The 18,613-nt window shown below is 39.6% G+C and overlaps 1 protein-coding gene across 1 annotated transcript in view; it reads left to right on the top strand.

The window, feature by feature from the left end:
* HYDIN (HYDIN axonemal central pair apparatus protein) overlaps nucleotides 1-18,613 on the top strand; it is a 465,600-nt gene that overhangs the window by 179,246 nt on the left and 267,741 nt on the right. Inside the window, 1 exon segment of the mRNA XM_061387844.1 lies at nucleotides 5,301-5,425. Coding sequence (XP_061243828.1) covers nucleotides 5,301-5,425 — 125 coding nt within the window.

The following is an 18,613-nucleotide window of genomic DNA, read 5'->3' on the forward strand; positions in this document are numbered from 1 at the left end:
TCATAATGTAGAAGCACTTCTAAGGTAAAATGTGAGCTAACTCAAGGACTAGCCAGGAATCATAATGACATTAGAAATTCATAGTCCCACATTTTAATTTTACAGATGAAAGAAGTAAGGTCTGAGAAGGAAAATGACTTATTCAAGTTCTCCCAGTAAGTTAATAATAAAACTTGGATTAAAAACCAACATGGGCCAGTTCTGGCCTTGTTTACCTTAAGATCCATTCCTCACCCTTCCAGACTTTGCTCAGCATCAGTGTTGGGCTGTGTTAGCCCCCCTAGCCTGCACACCTGCTGGATGCCAGCTGTGTTTGTCCAGGAGGTGGGAACTAGAAGGAGGTTGGAGAGTGGGAAGAAGTCACAGTATTTCTCTTTCTCCCTCTCTGACTTCAGTAGAGTCCCCAGCAAGCAGGTGCATCTCCTCTACCATTCTAGTTCCTGTCAGACAGACCTGCCATGGTTCTAACCTCCACCCGGTCCCCAGGATCTGCTAACACTTCCTCCTCTCCTTTTGTCTCCAGCCCAGTGATGGAAGTGGCTTACTGCTGTTACCAATCCCTGAGCTAGTTTGCCATCTTAAGTTGGGCTTTTCATAGCTTTCATCTTCTATGTAATCAAATCTTTCAGTTGAATTTCCTGTTCATTTTTGTTTTCCTGTGTAGATTCTGTACCAAATGGTACTTTTATGTTCTTTCCTCTAAATGTGTGTGTTCCAACCATAATGTCAATTCTGTGAGTTACTTCCAAATCCTTCCAATAAATCCCCTTTCTGTCTAAGTTAGCCAGAATTGGTTTCTGAGGAATGCAGCTGATTTTGTGGTCACATTGTATTAAATCTGAATGTCTGGGGAGATCCCCTGATGACTATCCTAAAAAACATGTAGGTGATTATGTTGCCCAGGCAGGGCTGAGGACCCCTCTTTCATTGACAACATGGTTGTCAACAGACATAGTGGAGCAGTAATAGTTTGGGAAGTCAAAAAGTCTTGCTTCTTTTATGGTCATTATACAGTTAGAAATATCTCTCAGGAAATTGTTTTTAAAAAGCAGATCATATTATTTTCATTGAAATAATAGTTTAATTAATGGCCAAGTTTATAAATAGGCTCATATAAATAACAAAAAATAAAACTCTCTTTATGTGTCTGTTGCTCCCATTAGAATATGAGCTTCTCAAATGCAAGGATTTTATCTCTTTTCATTTGTATGTCCCCAGCATCTAGAAAGTGTCTAGAATAAATAAGTGCTCAATAAATGTTTATAGGATGCCTAACCAACAGTATATCACAACAACAGAGCTATAACTATAAACCTCTACAATAATTTAAAATAAAAAACATGCTCCAAGTCCAATAAAAGAGGCATAATGTTTTTTTACACTATAAAAGGAGCCTCAATGTGCTGTAAAATATACAGAGAACACAAACAATAACTTATCAACTTTATTAGAGATTTGACCTAAAACTCTTGTAGGTACCAGAATAACTTTGACTATTAAAGTAGGATTAATTTTGGAAGGTGAAATAGAAAGAATGAAGAAGCAATTTCAAAATCTAAAACCTCAATTTAGGAATCAATTAATAAGATTCTCTAAAGGAAAAAAATACTAATTTTATACTGAGTGTTTAATATAATACAACCAATATTTAGTCTTCTGCTAAAATATTGAATCATTTGGATGGGATCATTTTAGTTCTTACAAGCAGTTCATAGTGAATTGAACAAAAACACAAAATCTTTCTCATGGCTCATGATTTTTCACAAACCTGAATTCCCTCCCTGATCAAGTATGCAGTATTAATGAGGATGTGGTATCAAAACCAGACATTCTGGTAGACAGAGCCAGCCTTATACCCTGGAGGAACAGCACCTTTTACCTCTTTGTAAGATCATTTTCTGGTACTTGGTATTCTCTAGCCTTTTCAGACTGTCTGCCTTTAGTAAAATGAAGTACAGAATCAAATTATAGACATGTTTGAGCACCAGAACTTAACACACTCTCTCCAATTAATGTCTGATTTATTGAGGAAGCTTAGGCAGCTCTAAGTAGCGATGGCTCTCCCAGGTGACTTTCTAACCACTGAAGAAATTTAGTGTAATATAAGCCCAACAATTAGCACAAAAAGGAAGAAACTGTTACCACTCTTTAGAATTAGAATTTCTAGAGGTCCTAAGAAGAGTCCCTTTGTCCACAGAAAATTAACTTAGGTTCTGTAATGTAATACTAATTCATTCCAGAACTGTTATTTTGCTACTGAGAAATGATTGAAAAGAAAATGAAAACACAGTGTAGGAAGAAAAATATTAGGAACTAGGGAAGCAGAGATAGAAGAAAATACTACAGTGTTTTTCTCAAAGCCAGGAAGCTGGGGCCAGTTCTTGATTCTTTCTGAGCCTTTAAGAAAGGAAAGAACTTTAAAGACAGTAAGACTCGCCTTCATCTCCCATCAAGTAGAAATTCTTGAGATACCAGAAGTCTGCTCCTTCTGTATTCCACCAAAATGGTAGAAAGATTAAGTAAAAATTAGATATATTTTAAATTTCCCTTTAAAAGTTGATTATAATTCAATTCAACATGTTTTGAGAGGCTCTTATGAGTGAATAGCTGTGCATGGGCTGGTGAGAGACACAAAGATAAATCTAACCAGGTGGTTTCCACGTTCAGGGATAGTTTGGGGAGATAGGGAGAACTTGAACTTGACGGCAGGCTTCCATGCCTGCTGTACCACTCACTAGTTGGGTAGCTTTGGGCCAGTTGCATGTGCTTTTAGAGCAAACATTTCTCATGTCTAAAATGCAAATAACAGGACCTGCTTTCTCAAGGTTTTTGAGGACTAAAAGAATTGACATATATGAAATGCCTACTGTAGTATCCAGCATAGAGTACATGCTCTTGAAATTTTGTTTGCTTTCTCTTTCCTTTCAAAAGTCTCTAGCTATTGAGAGAGACAGGCATGAAAACTTATTATAGTACAAAGTAAAAAGTAAAAATAAAGTTACAGCTTCCCCTGAGAGGAAGGAGACTTTATTAATAAGAGGAAGAATCTGAAAAGATTCAATTTAAGAGGTAACAGAGTGTGGGCTCTGATGGGTGACTTTGGAAAGGAGTATGATGGGGAAAACAGTGAATGTTCTTACACAACTCAAGCAGTTCTGGAATGTGTAGGTAGGTGTAGACAGTGTAGGCACTGTCTGGCTGGAAGGAAGAGGAGATGCAGTGCTGGGGAGGGTTATGGGTGAAGAGACTAAAGCCCTCCCATCCTGTGCGCCCCAGCCTGATGTGAAATGTGACAGGTATACAGGACATTTGGACAGATGTATCTGTTTGATGCGGAGAAGGCAATGGCACCCCACTCCAGTTACTCTTGCCTGGAGAATCCCATGGATGGAGGAGCCTGGTAGGCTACAGTCCATGGGGTCGCTAAGAGTCAGACACAACTGAGCGACTTCACTTTCATTTTTCACTTTCATGCATTGGAGAAGGAAATGGCAACCCACTCCAGTATTCTTGTCTGGAGAATCCCAGGGACAGAGGAGCCTGTTGGGCTGCCATCTATGGGGTCGCACAGAGTCGGACATGACTGACGTGACTTAGCAGCAGCAGTAGCATCTGTTTCATGAGAAAGCCAAAACTGGTTGGAAACAGATTTCTTGGGACTTTAAATGTCCCAAGACTTTAAAGTTGAGTTGAGTAACTTACCCAAACTCATGACTGATGAGTAAACTCATGACTCATGAGTTTGGGTAAGTTGAGTAACTTACCCAAACTCATGACTGATGCGGGTTTTGAATTTATTCAGTTGACTCCAGGCTAGTAAAACTACTACCTTATGGTGCCCCTACAGCAGTGCCTGGAGCTCATCGGAGGAGGATTGGTGCTGAAGGTACAGGAAAAGGACAGACAAAGGAATGGGAAATTAGTGAAAGAAAAGGGCAATCCAAGTAGAGAACACCAGAGAAAATTAACAATTGTCCATGGTAGGAAGCACTTGAGATCTGCAGTGATAATCTGAGGTACCACCAAGTGCTACCCAGACTGTAAGCTCCATACCCTCAAAGAAGAAAGGTCAGGTTTTCTGAAATTAAGTTCATTATCTAAGGGAAGATTTTAAGGAATGAAGACTCTAAAAATGCTTGCATTGAAGTAAATAATCAGAAACAGCTTAGCCTGCCAGATACATTGTCCAGCACATTACTTTGAAAAACAAGCAATTTAAAGAAGTGAAATGGACCATGGAAAGAATTAAATGGGCTGGGTTTTCTGTTTAAAAGGAGGAGCTCTGTAAGTTATTTAAGGTACATCACGATCAGATCCATCTTCTCTCACTGCTCCTTTCCAGGGCAATTAAACTCAATTATTTCCTGTTCCCAGATCTACCCTGCCTCCTCATAAGGTCTCCTTGCCTAAATTCTATTTTCAAGAGACAGATGTCCCCTTTCCAAATGCTCTCCATCCTTTTCCAGCTTACTCTCACCCAGGAGGCTGACCTGTTTGAGAGGTCAGTAGGCTCCTATGCCTTTGGCTTTTGGTTGGGGTCAGTCAGTGGGAGCCCCAGCAGGCAATCAGACAAAGGATATGAGGTCAAGACACTTTTCACCCTAGAGTCTTACGTGTGAGGCCCCCTGGAATGACTGTAACTCTTGACTAAAGCCCTTGGAGCCTTCTCATAGGCCACCGGTGGGTTTCCAAAACCACTCCTCCTTCTTGGCTCTTTGGGTATTTATGCTCTTTGGTAAGCGTTCTACTGTTAATAATCCTGGGTGATTGCATCGTCTCTTGTAGTTTCCCTATATCCCTTCACCCTTTTATTATAAATAGACCCTTTGTTAAACTGCACTCATCTCATCCTCATGCAATAGTGTGATCACTTTCCTTTTGAGACTTTGATATAGTTTTTCCATCGTAAAACCTTCTCTTCTCTGAACTCTTCCCAAAACTTGGTTTTTATCTCTTTGAAGGTACTGTTCTTTTGCAAATTACAGTATTTGCATACGTGTTGTAAGTCCATCCTTCACTGGAATCAGTCAGTAAATGTTCAAAGAATGGCTAAATGGCAAGGATACAAACAAGACTATTATGCACCATTTAAGTTTTTCTTACATTTGTTGTTCTATATCTGTTATTTTAATATTAATATAAAGTTTTTCCACATTAAGGAGAAAGTATAATTCTGAATCACTGAATTGTGGTGTAGGGTGTGCTCTGTCTGCAGACCTGGAACTCATGTTTCCTCTCCCCTTCCCCTCACACTAGTCAGCTGTGTGTTCTGATGGTGTGTGTCTCCTCGTGTGTTGCAGGCCCTTCTCTGTAGAGCCATCTGTTGGAACTCTTAATGTAGGAGAGTCCATGCAACTGGAAGTGGATTTTGAACCACAGACTGTGGGCAATCACAGTGAAAGACTTATTGTGCATTACGATACAGGTATGCATTATTCTTTGGTAAAAGTTCTACATGTTATGAAAGGTTGGATGGAAAACATGATTAAGCAAAATAGGAAATGGTTATTTTGATTGCATTAGATTAAAGCTAAGACCCACAAGGTAAAGAGCTAAAGAGTAAATGCCTCCAGCAGAAATAATAAATATATTATAATATATTTATTATATATAAATATGTATATAAATATAAATTATATATTTATTAAATATAAATCCCACCTACCAATTTATCCAGTGCTTGAAAGCCTGAGAAATACAGGGCTCAGAAGGAAGGGAAGGAAACAGTTACCCAGAAGTTACACTGGTAGACTGAGATTATTTATATGTAAATGCAAACTTGAAGTTAACTTAATATTCCTTGGGCTTTCAGTTTACTGCTGCCTTTGTCTAACATTTAAGAAATATAAACTCCAGTTCAAAATGTTCTTCTGCGTGCCTTCTAGTCTGTGTAAGATTTGGTTATTTAATCCTTAGAATATGCAAATATCTTACTTAGCATCTTACTTAAATCTGGGGCTTTGTTGCTGCTAGCATTTTCTTAGAGGCCCTGCCCTGCATAATAATGAATATTCACTTACTACTTTTGCAGCTATTTGCTCTGTGGTCATGTAGATTGCATGTACATTATGCCAGTCTCCAAAATTGGTTTGCAAATTAATGTATGTTATCTTGTTGTTGTTGTTCAGTCGCTAAGTTGCATCTGACTCTTTTGTGACCCCATGGACTGTAGCCCACCAGGCTTCTCTGTCCTACTATTTATTATTTCATGATTTTTCTCACTTTTTCTCATTTCTTCTTTACCCATTTATGTTGATTGACCCAGATTGTCTGCATCAGAAGGGCATTGTAGGGAGAAAACAGTGCACAGTCAGGGAAAAATCAGCAAATAACATCTAGGTCACAGTTCAGAATTGCTGGCTTTGTGGACGTGTGTCTGAGCAGGACCAATCAAGCCCTTGCTTAAGGACCTGTGGGTAAGTGGTTCTGGCTCCACAAAGCCCAACATAACAGCAACTCATAATCAGTGGCACAGTCTATATTTATCTTCAAGGAGTGGCGGCTGCGCTTTGCTGGAGCAGCCGTGAAGAGATACCCCATGTCCAAGGTAAGAGAAACCCAAGTAAGACAGTAGGTGCTTAGAGAGGGCATCAGAGGGCAGACAGACTGAAACCACAATCACAGACAAGTAGCCAATCTGATCACACGGACCACAGCCTTGTCTAACTCAATGAAACTAATCCATGCCGTGTGGGGCCACCCAAGACGGCCGGGTCATGGTGGAGAGGTCTGACAGAATGTGGTCCACTGGAGAAGGGAATGGCAAACCACTTCAGTATTCTTGCCTCGAGAACCCCATGAACAGTATGAAAAGGCAAAAAGATAGGACACTGAAAGATGAATTCCCCTGGTCAGTAGGTGACCAATATGCTACTGGAGATCAGTGGAGAAATAACTCCAGAAAGAATGAAGGGATGGACCCAAAGCAAAAACAACACCCAGTTGCAGATGGGACTGGTGATACAGGCAAGATTTGACGCTGTAAACAGCAATATTGCATAGGAACCTGGAATATTAGATCCATGAATCAAGGCAAATTGGAAGTCGTCAAATAGGAGATGGCAAGAGTGAACATCAACATTCTAGGAATCAGTGAATTAAGATGGACTGGAATGGGTGAATTTAACTCAGATGACCATTATATCTACTACTGTAGGCAGGAATCCCTTAGAAGAAATGGAGTAGCCATCATAGTCAACAGAAAAGTCCTAAATGCAGTACTTGGATGCAATCTCAAAAACGACAGAATGATCTCTGTTTCCAAGGCAAACCATTCAATATCACGGTAATCCAAATCTATGCCCCAACCAGTAACACTGAAGAAGCTGAAGTTAAACGGTTGTAAAAGACCTACAAGACCTTCTAGAACTAACACCCATAAAGGATGTCCTTTTCATTATAGGGGACTGGAATGCAAAAGTAGGAAGTCAAGAAACACCTGGAGTAACAGGCAAATTTGGCCTTAGAGTACAGAATGAAGCAGGGCAAAGGCTAACAGAGTTCTGCCAAGAGAACGCACTGGTCATAGCAAACACTCTCTTCCAACAACACAAGAGAAGACTCTACACATGGACATCACCAGATGGTCGACACCGAGATCAGATTGATTATATTCTTTGCAGCCAAAGATGGAGAAGCTCTATACACTCAGCAAAAACAAGACCAGGAGCTGACTGTGGCTCAGATCATGAACTCCTTATTGCCAAATTCAGACTTAAAATGAAGAAAGTGGAGAAAAACACTAGACCACTCTGGTGTTGGAGAAGACTCTTGAGAGTCCCTTGGACTACAAGGAGATCCAAGCAGTCCATCCTAAAGGAAATCAGTCCTGGGTGTTCATTGGAAGGACTGATTGTTGAAGCTGAAACTCCAATACTTTGGCCACCTGATGCGAAGAGCTGACTCATTGGAAAAAACCCTGATGCTGGGAAACTTTGAGGGCAGGAGGAGAAGGAGACGACAGAGGATGAGATGGTTGGATGGCATCACTGACACAATGGACATGGGTTTGGGTAGACTCCGGGAGTTGGTGATGGACAGGGAGGCCTGGCATGCTGTGGTTCATGGGGTCGCAAAGAGTCGGACACGACTGAGTTGAACTGAACTGTGTCCACACTTCACTGCCTGCTAGCAAGACAGGTCTAGCCTGGACTTAGCTTAAGCAGAAGGGGGAAGTTTCAGCCCTGGTAGCCCAAGGGGGGAAGATTAAAAGCAGAGTACATAAACCGTCATGGATGTCAGTTTTTCAAAGTAGTGCCATTTTAGTCTCCCACTGACAAAGCATGGGAGTTCCATTTGCTTCACACCCTTGCCTGCCCACAGTGTTGTATCGTTCATTTTAGGCATACTGGATATATAAAGTGATATATTTGAGTGGTTTTAGTTTTTATTTCTCTAATGATTAATGATGTTGGGCACCTTTTCATGTGCTTGCTGGCTTTTAATTTATCTTTTAAAATTAAGTTTCAAGTCTTTTCCTCATTTTTTATTGTTTTTCCTTTTATCATTAATTTGTAAGAGTATTTTACAACTCATTATTCTGAATACTAGTCATCTGTCAAGTATATGTATTGTTAATCTTCTGTTCCATTCTGTAGATTGCCTTTTCATTTCCCTAATGATATTTCTTGACAAGCTGACATTTTTAATTTTGATGATTATAATCTCTATTATAATTTTTTTTTCTGTTAAGATTAATGCTTTTTGCCTTCTTGCCAAGAAATCGCTACCTTTTCCAGGATCATGAATATGTTCTCTTATGTCTACTTTTATAAGGGCAGTAGTTTTAGCTACTTTGTTTAAGTTAATGGTTTATCCTTTATTTCATTTTTGCATAGGTGTCAGGTGCGGATCATGCTTCTTTATTTTTACCCTGTGGGTTATTAGCCGATCTCCTTTCTATTATTCTGGAATTCCACAACTACTTATTACTTATACTTACTACTATATTATTCTCTTATATATTCTACTATTTGTCTATTATTTATCCCTTTTTTTTTGTATTTTATGTTTCCCATTTTCTTGTGGACTTCTCTGAATGCTTCCTATGCATTGTCCCATTCAGTAATTTCTTCTTCAGTGAATACTCATCTGCTGAATTTTAATTTTTCAATTATTTATAATTATTTTAAATTCTGAAAGTTTATTTGGTTCTGTCAAATCTGATTGCTCTCTACCCTTATTTTTCATGTTTCCCTTTTATTTCTTTAATATAGTAAATATAGTTATATTTTATATTTAGTAATTCAGCATACTAAGTCTGCTCATCTATTTATTTACTTGTTTATTTTGTTGTTTACTGTTTCTTATGGTTTTCCATAATGGTATCTGTTAGAGGAGGAAAAATGTCTTTTATCCTCTGTTTTGTTTTTTAAGATGTGGCCCCTGTAACAAAGGACAGATTAACAAGAGAAGAACATAAAAATGTTTTTAATATAAGTTTTATGTGATATGTGAGCATCTGGTAAAGAATTCACCTGCAATGAGGGAGACCAGGGTTCGATCCCTGATTTGGGAACATCCCCTGGAGAAGGGAAAGGCCACCACTCCAGTATACTGGCCTAGAGAGTTCCATGGACTGTATATGTATATCCATGGGGTTGCAAAGAGTCGGACACAACTGAGCAACTTTCACTTGCAACCTACTTGAGCCTTCATAAAGAAATGATCTGAAGAAGTAGTAAAATCTGAATTTCTTTATGCTAGGTTTGCCCTTGAGGGCGGAAAGTTGTGGGAAAATGTGATAGGACCAAACAGCGTTTGAACTAAGCATAGTAAATTGAGGGAGACAGTAAGGCCTGCTGATTCAGATTCCTCTTGGTATCCTTCTGTATTTGAAGGTAAACATACTTCTTTCTACCTGGTATTGAAAGGCACCTCTCACATAGGGGATCTTATTATCTGCTTCAGGGGAGGTTAACAAAGTCCCTCTTGTACCTTCCATTTCTTATATTCCTTCAATTTGATATATTTAATGTCAAGGTGCCTTGTTCTGTGGTAGTATGTTATGGATCTCATATCTTATGCATCTTTGTGTTTTATAATTTTTGGATTTAGCATCATCACTTTGGGCAGGTCCTGGACTTTATGTCCTGTCCTAGACATCCAATGTGATAGTTAAAAACAGAAGTTCAGTTCAGTTCAGTTCAGTTGCTCAGTCGTGTCTGACTCTTTATGACCCCATGAATCGCAGCATGCCAGGCCTCCCTGTCCATCACCATCTCCCGGAGTTCACTGAAGCTCATGTGCATCGAGTCGGTGACGCCATCCAGCCATCTCATCCTCTGTCATCTCCTTCTCCTCCTGCCCCCAATCCCTCCCAGCATCAGGGGCTTTTCCAATGAGTCAACTCTTCGCATGAGGTGGTCAAAGTATTGGAGTTTCAGCCTTAGCATCAGTCCTTCCAATGAACACCCAGGACTGATCGATCTCCTTTAGGATGGACTGGTTGGATCTCCTTGCAGTCCAAGGGACTTGCAAGAGTCTTCCCCAGCACCATAGTTCAAAAGCATCAATTCTTTGGTGCTCAGCTTTCTTCACAGTCCAACTCTCACATTCATACATGACTACTGGAAAAACCATAGCCTTGACTAGACGGACCTTTGTTGGCAAAGTAATATCTCTGCTTTTCAATATGCTGTCGAGGTTGGTCATAACTTTCCTTCCAAGGAGTAAGCGTCTTTTAATTTCATGGCTGCAATCAGCATCTGTAGTGATTTTGGAGCCCCCCAAAATAAAATGTGCCTATCTGAGATTATTGATATTTCTCCCAGCAATCTTGATTCCAGCTTGTGCTTCTTCCAGCCCAGCGTTTCTCATGATGTACTCTGCTGCTGCTGCTGCTGCTAAGTCACTTCAGTCGTGTCCGACTCTGTGCGACCCCATAGACGGCAGCCCACCAGGCTCCCCCGTCTCTGGGATTCTCCAGGCAAGAACACTGGAGTGGGTTGCACTTTCCTTCTCCAATGCGTGAAAGTGAAAAGTGAAAGTGAAGTCGCTCAGTCGTGTCTGACCCTTAGCGACCCCATGGACTGCAGCCTACCAGGCTCCTCCATCCATGGGATTTTCCAGGCAAGAGTACTGGAGTGGGTTGCCATTGCCTTCTCCAGATGTACTCTGCATATAAGTTAAATAAGCAGGGTGACAATATACAGCCTTAATGTACTCCTTTTCCTATTTGGAACCAGTCTGTTGTTCCATGTCCAGTTCTAACTGTTGCTTTCTGACCTGCATACAGGTTTCTCAAGAGGCAGGTCAGGTGGTCTGGTATTCCCATCTCTTTCAGAATTTCCCACAGTTTATTGTGATCCACACAGTCAAAGCCAAACAGAAGTTCACAGGATAACAAAGGCTGGTAGGGCAAAAGACAGCCTTGGCACTAGAATATTTCCTGATAGTCTTCATTTTGCTTTAATGTTCTTATTTTCCTATCAGGTTAGTGATCAATTTTTAAGTAGTTTGAAAAATGTTTTATTGAGTATTTTAGTTATTTCAATCTCTAGTTTAATATGTTGCTTAAAACTGACTCTCATGTATGTCTTTTTTCACATTATAAGCAGCTGTATTTATGCAGTAGTTAGATTGCCCATACATCATCAGTAGAATCAAAACTTGACAGAAGACTTCAGTGAGAATCTAATCTAGTCCCTAGCTTTGTTTGCACATGGAATACTGACATCCTAAGAAATTAAGTGGCCTGCCTGTAGCTCATATAAGTAGTCAGAAGCACAGTTAGAACCCAAACTCAGACTCTCAACTCTCTCGCAGTGCTTTTTCCTCCATAGTGGATCATCTCCCTAATCTCTTATCTACATACACACTGTTACTCCCTTAATCTGTTGACTTTAAAATGGAGCTGTCTGTACATTCTCCTAGCAGCCCTCAGTCTGGGTTTTACTTTTATGCAAGTATTTGGATTGATACACATACTTACATTTATAGTCCCTTGCTAAAGAAAGTGAATATTTGTATATTAAAATTTAGTCATGCATAGGAAAGTTGATTTCTGTACACTGAGGTTCTGGTGTCAGCTTTGATTTTTGAATAAAGTCATTTTCTAAAGATTGCAGACAGAGATAAACTGTCTTGTAGCATTTTCCTTACATGAAAAGAACTGCTGTTAAGAATATGCTTTCATCTTTATTGTGGGTTATCAATGACCAGGACTTATAACCTTTCATTAGTGAAAAACAGTAATGACTACCTAAACACAATTAATCACAGAGCTTTTCCAAGCAGCCTTGATCACATTGGCTTGTCATCTCACTAAATAAGCATCTGATTGAATTTTCTGCAGCTGTTTGAAGTATGAATTGATTTGAGGAGGGAAATTTAGCATCATTTTTTTCTTCATACTTCTTCAAACAATGTTCCAGAAGGAGAAGCAGTGATACTCCTCAGCAGGAAGTACTCAGTCACTTTTCTAACAGTTGTGTTTATGCCCTTCCATTGCTGGTCCTCCACTTGGTTTAATTTTCGATTAAATACAGCTAGGACATGTTGTTTTCTTGACATCTAGAGCTTGAACCAGTGCTCTAGCAATTATGGCGGCCAAGTGTAAATTTCACCAATATCTAATATTTTACTCATTATTGTTTTCCTGAATCATAACTCTCCCCTCCTTTCCTCCTGTGCATGCCCTTCCATAGTGAAATCAAGTTTGTTCAAGCAATTGATTGTACCCCAGGGGTGATTTAGTTATATTTTTATTATAGTCAAAAACTAAGAAAGAAATGAAGTAACTTGATGGTTTTTACAAACTACAAACCTCCAGAAGAGATTAGGCGTACAGTTTCTCAAGGCTACATTAATAACAGTGAAACAGAACAAAAACCAAACTAAAACAAAACCAGAACAACTAGTAAATCAATTCTATCATTTGATTAAAACTGAGAGGTGAAAATGTTGACTATTGGGAGACAAATAGCTGCAGTAGGAAGTGGCAACCCAGTCCAGTATTCTTGCCTGGAAAATTCATGGACAGAAAGGCCTCGAGGGCTATAGTCCACGGGCTTGCAAAGAGTCGGACCCAACTGAGCATGCATGCACACGTGCACAGAAGGCAAAGAAATAATTGCTTAACTTTCACACTTTTCAACTGGGTATTGAGAAACTTTATATAATCTAAGGGTTCAAAGAAATATCAGTATTCAGAATAGGCTTAAAAAAGACATAGGTTCTAAGATTTTGGTTACTTGAATGAGCGTTAGAAGTAGGAGCATAGCAGTGTTTTTTTCTTTAATGCCTGGTAATGTTGCTATAACTTAGAGCTGACATTACTAGCATAAATAGGAAACAGAGCTAATGCACTTATTCAGCATTTTTGAAAATGTTATGTCTTTTATTAAAGTAGGATAGTTCAAGATCAGAAGTTGGCAAATAGGCTCTTTTCCCCAAAGGTGTGATGATGTATTATTAAAAATATAAGCAATCATAATATTAATACTTCACAGAGCAGCTTTATGGTCAGTTATATATTTTACTCTAATAAACCATGAAGAAATTATTTTTTTCCTCCTAAAAGCTAATAAATGAGTACCAAATTATGATACAGTAATTGAGTGTGATATGCTGTCTTGCAGTTAAAACTGCTAAATAATATACATCTGAATATAACTGTTGCAGGAAGGGGGACCCCTTCCAGGGCCCGAAACTGGGCTCTTGTCTAACACTCAGAAATGAATTGTCCAAGGAGACACATGTGCTGACAAAGCAAGAGATTTTATTGGGAAAGGGCGCCCGGGTGGAGAGCAGTAGGGTAAGGGAACCCAGGAGAACTACTCTGCTGCGTGGCTCGCAGTCTCAGGTTTTATGGTGATGGGCTAGATTCCGGGTGGTCTTTGGCCAATCATTCTAATTCAGAGTCTTTCCTGGTGGCACGCGCATCGCTCAGCCAAGATGGATGCTAGCGAGAGGGATTCTGGGAAGTGGACGGACACGCGGTGTCTCCCTTCGACCTTTCCCGAACTCTTCCAGTTGGTGGTGGCTTATTAGTTCCATATTCCTTATCAGGATCTTCTGTCATAAAACAACTCATGCAAATGGTTACTATGGTGCCTGGGCAGGGTGGGCAGTTTCAATCAGTGTGCTTCCCCTAACAGAACCATGCAGAATTCACTGGTGGTCCAGTGTTTAGGGCACTGAGCTTCCATAGCAAGGGGCCTGGATTTGATCTCTAGTCAGGGAAATAAGATTTCCTGCATGCTGCCAGATTAGGCCAAAAAGATAAAAAATAAAAAGCCCTGCTAACTGACTATACTCATGCAGATTTCCCTGTATGAGCTTTGTGTCCGTTGTACAATTACTATAATGAATTACAAACATGTGCCATTAGAATTACAAAATCTAGCAAAACATCATTACTGTTACCAAAAAAAAAGAAATGTTTTAACATGGCTTTAGAATCAGTGCAAATATTCCTTGACCTAGGAATATTTTTTTGTCTATATTTTGATCACAATTTTGTTTTCTTTGCCTCTTATTCCACAGTTTAGAATAGGGAATGGCAGAGATTAGATGGTTAGAGATTGTTTAGATAAGTGGAATGTTTTTGAAAATTACATAGCAAGTGAAAAGTCTCAAATCATTAGATGTTAGTGCTTACAGAGAACATCTCTGTAACTCTCTTCTTTTTAAAGGTGAGTAAACTGAGGCCTGGGCTTCTCTGGTGCCCCAGTAGTAAAGAATCTGCTGGCCAATGTAGGAGGCGTGGGTTGTATCCCTGGGTTGGCAAGAGCCCCTGGAGAAGGAAGTGGCAACCCACTCCAGTATTCTTGCCTGGGAAAGCCCATGGAGAAAGGAGCCTGGTGACCTACAGTCCATGGAGTCACAAAAGAGTCAGACATGACTTAACTGACAAACAAACTGAGGCCCAGAGGCATTAAGTGACGGTACATCTAAGTAAGTAAAGTTTGAACTTGAACCAGCTCTTTGGTTCCCTCTGAGGCCAGCAAATTTTCTATAATACTATAATAATTTCTATAATACTATAGTATTAAATTGCAGATCAAATTGCAACATCCATTGAATCTTAGAAAAAACAAGAGAATTCCAGAAAAACATCTACTTCGGCCTTTGACTGTGTTCAGTTCAGTTCAGTTCAGTCGCTCAGTCGTGTCCGACTCTTTGTGACCCCATGAATCACAGCACTCCAGGCCTCCCTGTCCATCACCAACTCCCAGAGTTCACCCAGACTCACATCTATCAAGTCAGTGATGCCATCCAGCCATCTCATCCTCTGTCGTCCCCTTCTCCTCCTGCCCCCAATCCCTCCCAGCATCAGAGTCTTTTCCTATGAGTCAACTCTTTACATGAGGTGGCCAAAGTACTGGAGTTTCAGCTTTAGCATAATTCCTTTCAAAGAAATCCCAGGGCTGATCTCCTTCAGAATAGACTGGTTGGATCTCCTTAGATGACAACAAACTAGAAAATTCTTAAAGAGATGGTAATACCAGACCTCCTTATCTGCCTCCTGAGAAGCCTGTATGCAGGTCAAGAAGCAACAGAACTGGACATGGAACAACAGACTGGTTCCAAATCAGGAAAGCGGTGCATCAAGGCTGTATATTGTCACCTGCTTGTTTAACTTATGTGCAAAGTACATCATGCAAAATGCCGGGCTGGATGAAGCACAAGCTGAATCAAGATGGCAGGGAGAAACATCAGTAACCTCAGATATACAGATGACACCATGCTTATGGCAGAAAGTGAAGAGAAACTAAAGAGCCTTTTGATGAAGGTGAAAGATGAGAGTGAAAAACATGGCTTAAAACTCAACATTCAAAAAACGAAGATCATGGCATCCAGTCCCATCACTTTGTGGCAAATAGATGGGGTCACAATGGAAACAGTGACAGACTTTATTTTCTTGCATTCCAAAGTCACTGCAGATGGTGACTGCAGCCATGAAATTAATTGCTTGCTCCTTGGAAGAAAAGCTATGACCAACCTAGATAGCATATTAAAAAGCAGAGACATTACTTTGCCAACAAAGGTCCATGTAGTCAAAGCTATGGATTTTCCAGTAGTTATGTATGGATGTGAAAGTTGGACCATAAAGAAGGCTGAGTGTTGAAGAATTGATGCTTTTGAACTGTGGTGTTTAAGACTCTTGAGAGTCCCTTGGACTGCAAGGAGATCAAACCAGTCAATCCTAAAGGAAATCAATCTCAAGTATTCATTGGAAGGACTGACGCTGAAGCTTAAGCTCTAATACTTTGGCTACCTGATGCGAAGAGCTGACTCATTTGGAAAGACCCCAATGCCGGGAAAGGTTGAAGGCGGAAGGAGAAGGGGATGACAGAAGATGAGATGGTTGGATGGCATCACCAACTCAATGGACATGAGTTTGAGCAAGCTCCACAAGATGGTTAATGGACAGGGAAGCCTCGTGTGTTGCAGTCCATGGGGTCGCAAAGAGTTGGACACAACTGAGTGACTGAACAGCAAAAACAATACTGTAATACTGTAGTATTATAGTATACTGTAATACTAATAATAATCTGCACACTGCCTTCTGTGCAGATTAAGAATACTGATTTTGGCATTGCCATTGACACTGGTGTGCTGGGTAAGCCCAGATCAAGTTGCATAATTTGTTTCCTGAACCCATCAGAGAAGGAGTACTTCTGAAGATGTTTGATTCAGCAGTTCACATGAGAAGTGAATTTGACCTTGCCGTGACCAGGAGATGAGAAACACTCTTTCCATCAAACTTGCTAGTTCCCTAGAGAATCTATGGCTCCGCTCATATATTTTATTTACTGTCCTCCATTGTCTGAAAGTAACTGAAACCACAGAATTAAATGTATTGTGGATATAGCTGGCTTCACATTTTGGGGGCAAAATTAGTTTTGCTCATGTTTGTTTTTGCTTGATTGATAGTAGCAAAATGTGCAAGAAGTAATGAGACCTTCCACAAAATACGTCTTTACTAGAACATAATAAATGACTGTGGCTAACCTCATTTACAGTGACTGCAGAATTCAACCCCTGAAACTGATAAGAAACTATAGTGGTAACAGGCACTCCAAGGGCACAAAAAATACCGATGGTGAGGTACAGTAACCTTAACCATTCTCCCAGGCTTAACACCCTTGCCGTCTTTCCTATCAATCGTCTAGCTGGGGAGAGGGACCCTATTTACGCTTGTCTTCATGAAAAAAGATGTGAATAGCAAGTTCTTCAACAGCTATGGAAGCAAGACAAGAGTTATTGCTTCCTTCACTTTGTGATCTGATGACTTTTGGAAGATAGTAGTGAAAAAAATCAATATTAGATGGCTCTTGAAAAGAATACAGTGGCTTTTGTTATATTTCTGGGAAGGAACGTTTTGCAGTGAGCAACTTAAACTGATGACATTAGTCTGTCTGACGCCTAGATTTGGATGAAATAAGTAAGCCCTGGAATCTTTTTCCTTGGTTAGATTTTTAAACAATGAAATATTTCAAATAAATGAAAAGCACAGAAATAATGTAATCAACAGCCATTATATTTAACACATCTCAACATTTTGCCATATGCTTTTCTTTCAGATGTTTTATAGATAACTAAACTGATTATAGATGTGCAGTTGCTCTGTTATTCTTTTCTAATCTAATTCTCATGTCTTAGTCCTCAGAGGAGCCATACTGGGTGCATATTAATGCCATTCCTGCATATTACTTATTCATAAACCATTGTCTTGAGTAGTCTCAAACTTCTTGTAAATGGTATTCTATTGTGTATACCATTTCCCAACTTGACTTTTTCATTCAATATTATGGGTTTTTTCACTTGTTGAAATATTTTTAAAATTTATTTGGCTGTGCTGAGTCTTAGTTGCAGCATGCTGGGATCTTTAGTTCCCTGACCGGGGGTTGAACCCTGGCCCCCTAAGTGTGGAGTCTTAGCCATTGGACCACCAGGGAAGTCCTTCAACATTATGTTTTAAAGATTTAAACACGTAGATATATAGCTCTGATTCATTTTAGCTAATGCAGCATGCTCCAGCATGTGAAAATACTATAGTTTATCTGTACTCCTATTGAATGTTAGGATTTTCCTAGTTTTTTGCTATTATAAACAATGCTGCAATGAGTGTCTTTGTATATGTCTTATGCAGCTGTGTGAGATTATCCTTAGGGATAAATAACTAAAAGTGAGATTGCTGAGTGACAGGGCAAATGTATCTTGAGCTTTCAGTTCAGTTGGTCAGTCATGTCCGACTCTTTGCAACCCCATGAACTGCAGCACTCCACACCTCCCCGTCCATCACCAACTCCTGGAGTTTACTCAGACTCATCTTGAGCTTTACTGTATATGAAATTTATTGGTCAAGTGGTTGTACCAATCTGTATTTCTATCAGCAGTGTATGAAAATTCTTGTTTTTCTACCTACTTGTCAATATACTCACAAAACAGCATTGTCAAATGGTTTGATTTTTGTTAATCTAATGGTTATGAAATGGTATCTTCTTTTTTTTCTTTTATATTTTTCTTATTACTAATACTATCTAGCACATTTAAATGTTTCCTGGATGCCCTGTAGTCCTTTTTTTACATCAGAGTTTTGGACGAGTAATGTAATCAGATAGCCAAAAAATAAAGCAATATTTGAAATGTGCATATTGAAAAG

Source organism: Bos javanicus, chromosome 18 (assembly GCF_032452875.1).
Source record: "Bos javanicus breed banteng chromosome 18, ARS-OSU_banteng_1.0, whole genome shotgun sequence".
In the NCBI taxonomy this organism is placed as follows: Eukaryota; Metazoa; Chordata; class Mammalia; order Artiodactyla; family Bovidae; genus Bos; species Bos javanicus.